Source organism: Sphaeroforma arctica (assembly GCF_001186125.1).
Source record: "Sphaeroforma arctica JP610 unplaced genomic scaffold supercont1.3303, whole genome shotgun sequence".
NCBI lineage: Eukaryota > Ichthyosporea > Ichthyophonida > Sphaeroforma > Sphaeroforma arctica.
This window is the reverse complement of record NW_014037255.1, coordinates 1-3,679: the sequence shown is the minus strand read 5'-3', so window position 1 is coordinate 3,679 and position 3,679 is coordinate 1. Positions and strand designations below refer to the sequence as shown.

The following is a 3,679-nucleotide window of genomic DNA, read 5'->3' as shown; positions in this document are numbered from 1 at the left end:
ATATACATAATAACTCACCGATATCATCTGGCATCAGTATGCTGATATCCTTATCGACCACATCCGACATTCGCCATCGGAACATGCGTTCAGCTGCCGCATTGAACATCATGATCTTGCCGTGTGTGTCGATCACAAGCATGGCATCCACCGCAGACTCGAAGATAGCCGTTGTGAGATTGGCATTAGCCAGATACTTCTCCCGGCTCTCCTATAGAGTGTATTTAGATGTGTACAGTATCGGTGGATTGCATTAGTACAAGCACGGAACGGCCCAAGTGCTCATGGCTTGAATGGATGCGTGAGTCTACTGTAATGTATGCTATAGTGTTGGTGTTTGGTGTTGACAAATAACCCGTATTAATGCAGAGCATTAACCGCAGACTCGACGACCGCTGTTGTGAGCGTGGCAATAGCCAGATATTTCTCACGGTCCTCGGTTAGTATACTGGGCGTGTATTATACAGGTGGATTGTATTAGCATGTGCACAACCATGGACATGTGTTGTGCGTGAGCGTACCATAAGGCCTGCAATGGAATAGTACTAACAACCCCACGATAAGATAAAAGGCACCAGTGGTGACGAGGTCAGAAAGAGTATATCTGGTGTGGTGAGCTCCGCTTGATGGTGTGCATATAACGGTACATGCAGCGTGTTAGTATGTATACATGGAGAGGCCATGCGCATGATTATATGCGAGTACTCTAATGTGTGCATGCAGTACCTTTTAAGGTTTTTAGGGTTTTAGGGTTTTACTAAAACCCTAAAAGCTTGACATGTTCACTCGAGGTGGGATGCATCCATAGTGACAGTGTATTGTAAGTCGATAAGGTTTCTCCTAAAATCCGACAAAGTCTGCCTATGGAATATGAAAATCATGGTATATAAAGATATATATGCACAAACACCAACATACTGATAACCATGAGCACATACATACACACTTGCACACATAGTTCAATGAGGTCTATGGGTGATAGTTTCTAGGGGAAAGTATGATAAGATAATCAGTACTATATTCTGTCTATAACATACACAGGTCATAACCTGCTTACTGCTCAGACACATCAAGGCACACCACATTCGACTCTCTCGGCAAAAGCATAGCGTTGCCATATCGGCCTATTCTGGCTATGCATATGTATATACCTATACGTAACATACACACATACAAACACTTGTGCACACATAATACATACATACATACATACATACACACATACATACATACATTCACACATACATGCATATATACATACACACAAGTACCGATGCATCACCTACACTTTATACACTGGGCATTACCTGTAGTGACTGCTTCTCAGTTACATTACAAAGACTCTGTGATATATACCTGTACTCCCCATCGTACTGAGGAGAGATTTGTCCGGTTCACCATGGCCGGCAGTAATACGTGCACACACACATACATAACATGCACACATAAAAACATACACACACTTATAGCCATGCAAATAGCAAGCCATACGTAGATACGTACAAGACATTATTTCTACTAATGAACGTGGTATTCATTAGGGCTTGAACCAACTGGTCTACGTTGACCTTTCCAATAACAGTAAAGTATGCTTACATAAATAGTACCTGTAGCCAAACGTAGATACATACAAGATACATTGACCTTTCTAATAACAGTAATGTATACATACATAAATAGTACCTGTAGTGACTGCTTCTCGGACAAATCCAGGAACTTGTCGATATACTTGTCGCCCCACCGCACAGAGGAGAGATCTGCCCGGCCCACCATGGCCGGCAGTAATACGTACATATACACACCTAACCACATATACACGCTTATACCCATGCACATATCAAGCCAAACGTACATACATACAAGATACATTGACCTTACCAACAACAGTAATGTACGCATACATAAATAGTACCTGTAGTGACTGTTTCTCAGACACATCCAGGAACTCGGCGATATACTTGTCACCCCACCGCACAGAGGAGAGCTTGGCTAAGTTTATCATGCCCGGCTGTCCCACATTGCGACAGTTTGTGGGTGCGTTGAGCTTCCGCCACTGAATACGGAACAGTCCGCCCAGGCCACTATACGATGGGTAGGTATGGCGTGAGATATTCGGTTTAACACTTGAGAGGTAGGTATAGCGTGAGATATTCGGTTTAACACTTGAGAATGAACATATGGGTAGGTATGGCGTGGTATATTCTTTTAACACTTGAGTATGAACATATGGAGAGGTATGGCGTGGTACATTCGGTTTAACACTTGAGAATGAACATATGGAGAAAAGGTGTGATTCGGGATCCAGTTTGTGACCTACTCTGAGTACTGAATTGCACTATACTGACTGTACTGGGAGAAAGGAAGGCTGTTAGATTGAGCTACTTCTGGCTGTCCCGCCGAGCGACTGGTTGTGGGTGCGTTGAGCTTGCGTCACTGACTATGGACCAACAGGCCACTAAGTAGCTGTAGTTGTAGTTGGTATGTGCCATATGGGATAGCAAATAAAAAATGGGATGCAAAAAAAACAGCACTTTTAGATAACAATACGGGAAGGAATTCGGGTTTGTATCCGAATCCACAACCTACTCTGACTATCATTCAACCTAATCTTACCAGATAGTATTTTTGTTTGTGTGGAATTAATTGGGTCAGAGATGGCGGCGATAAAACATCACCGGCTGTCTCATAGTGCTACTGCGGGTGGGTGCATTGCGCTTGGGCCCTTGCAGATGAAACAACCCAACCAGCTGACTGTATAATCAGTGTGTGGTAAAGGTAAAACAACCCAACCAGCTGACTGAATAATCAGTGTGTGGTACAGGTGAAACAACCCAACCAGCTGACTGTATAATCAGTGTGTGGTACACGTGAAACAACTCAACCAGCTGACTGTATAATCAGTGTGTGGTAAAGGTGAAACAACCCAACCGGCTGACTGTATAATTAGTGTGTGGTAAAGGTGATACATCCCAACCAGCTGACTGAATAATCAGTGTGTGGTACAGGTAAACCAACCCAACCAGCTGACTGTATAATCAGTGTGTGGTACAGGTGAAATAACCCAACCGGTTGACTTTATAATCCGTGTGTGGTAAAGGTAAAACAACCCAACCAGCTGACTGTATAATCAGTGTGTGGTAAAGTTGAAACAACCCAACCAGCTGACTGTATAATCAGTGTGTGGTAAAGGTGAAACAACCCTACCAGCTGACTGTACAATCAGTGTGTGGTACAGGTGAACCAACCCAACCAGCTGACTTTATAATCAGTGTGTGGTACAGGTGAACCAACCCAACCAGCTGACTGTATAATCAGTGTGTGGTACAGGTGCAACTGTACAATCGGTGTGTGGTAAAGGTGAAACAACCCAATTAGCCAATACATTTACAAGTATGTTCACATGCCTGCATACAAAGAGCTAACTAACAGTGCTTCACACCCGTCCGTGCAGAACATCTACGAGTCTACGCATCCGTCTCGTTTAAGGGTTCTGACAACCATGAACTGAAAGCGCTCAGACGGCAAGCGCTACAAATATACACATACAACAGCCCTGTATATATGAATGTGTTGTATTAGCTCATATACCTCATATATATTATATTTATATATATATATATATAGGAGTGTGTGAGTGTGTGAGTGTGTGAGTGTGTGAGTGTGTGAGTGTGTGAGTGTG

At 43.2% G+C, this 3,679-nt stretch overlaps 1 protein-coding gene across 1 annotated transcript; it reads right to left on the bottom strand.

Annotated features, from left to right (window-relative positions):
* Window positions 1–14: 14 nt before the first annotated feature.
* SARC_13449 (hypothetical protein) lies at window positions 15–2,081 on the bottom strand (the record flags this gene model as incomplete). Its single annotated transcript, XM_014292420.1, has 2 exons — window positions 15–211; window positions 1,913–2,081. Coding segments are annotated over 2 exons (366 nt in total), but the record flags the coding sequence as incomplete, so codon positions are not given.
* Between the last annotated feature and the right edge of the window lie 1,598 nt (window positions 2,082–3,679).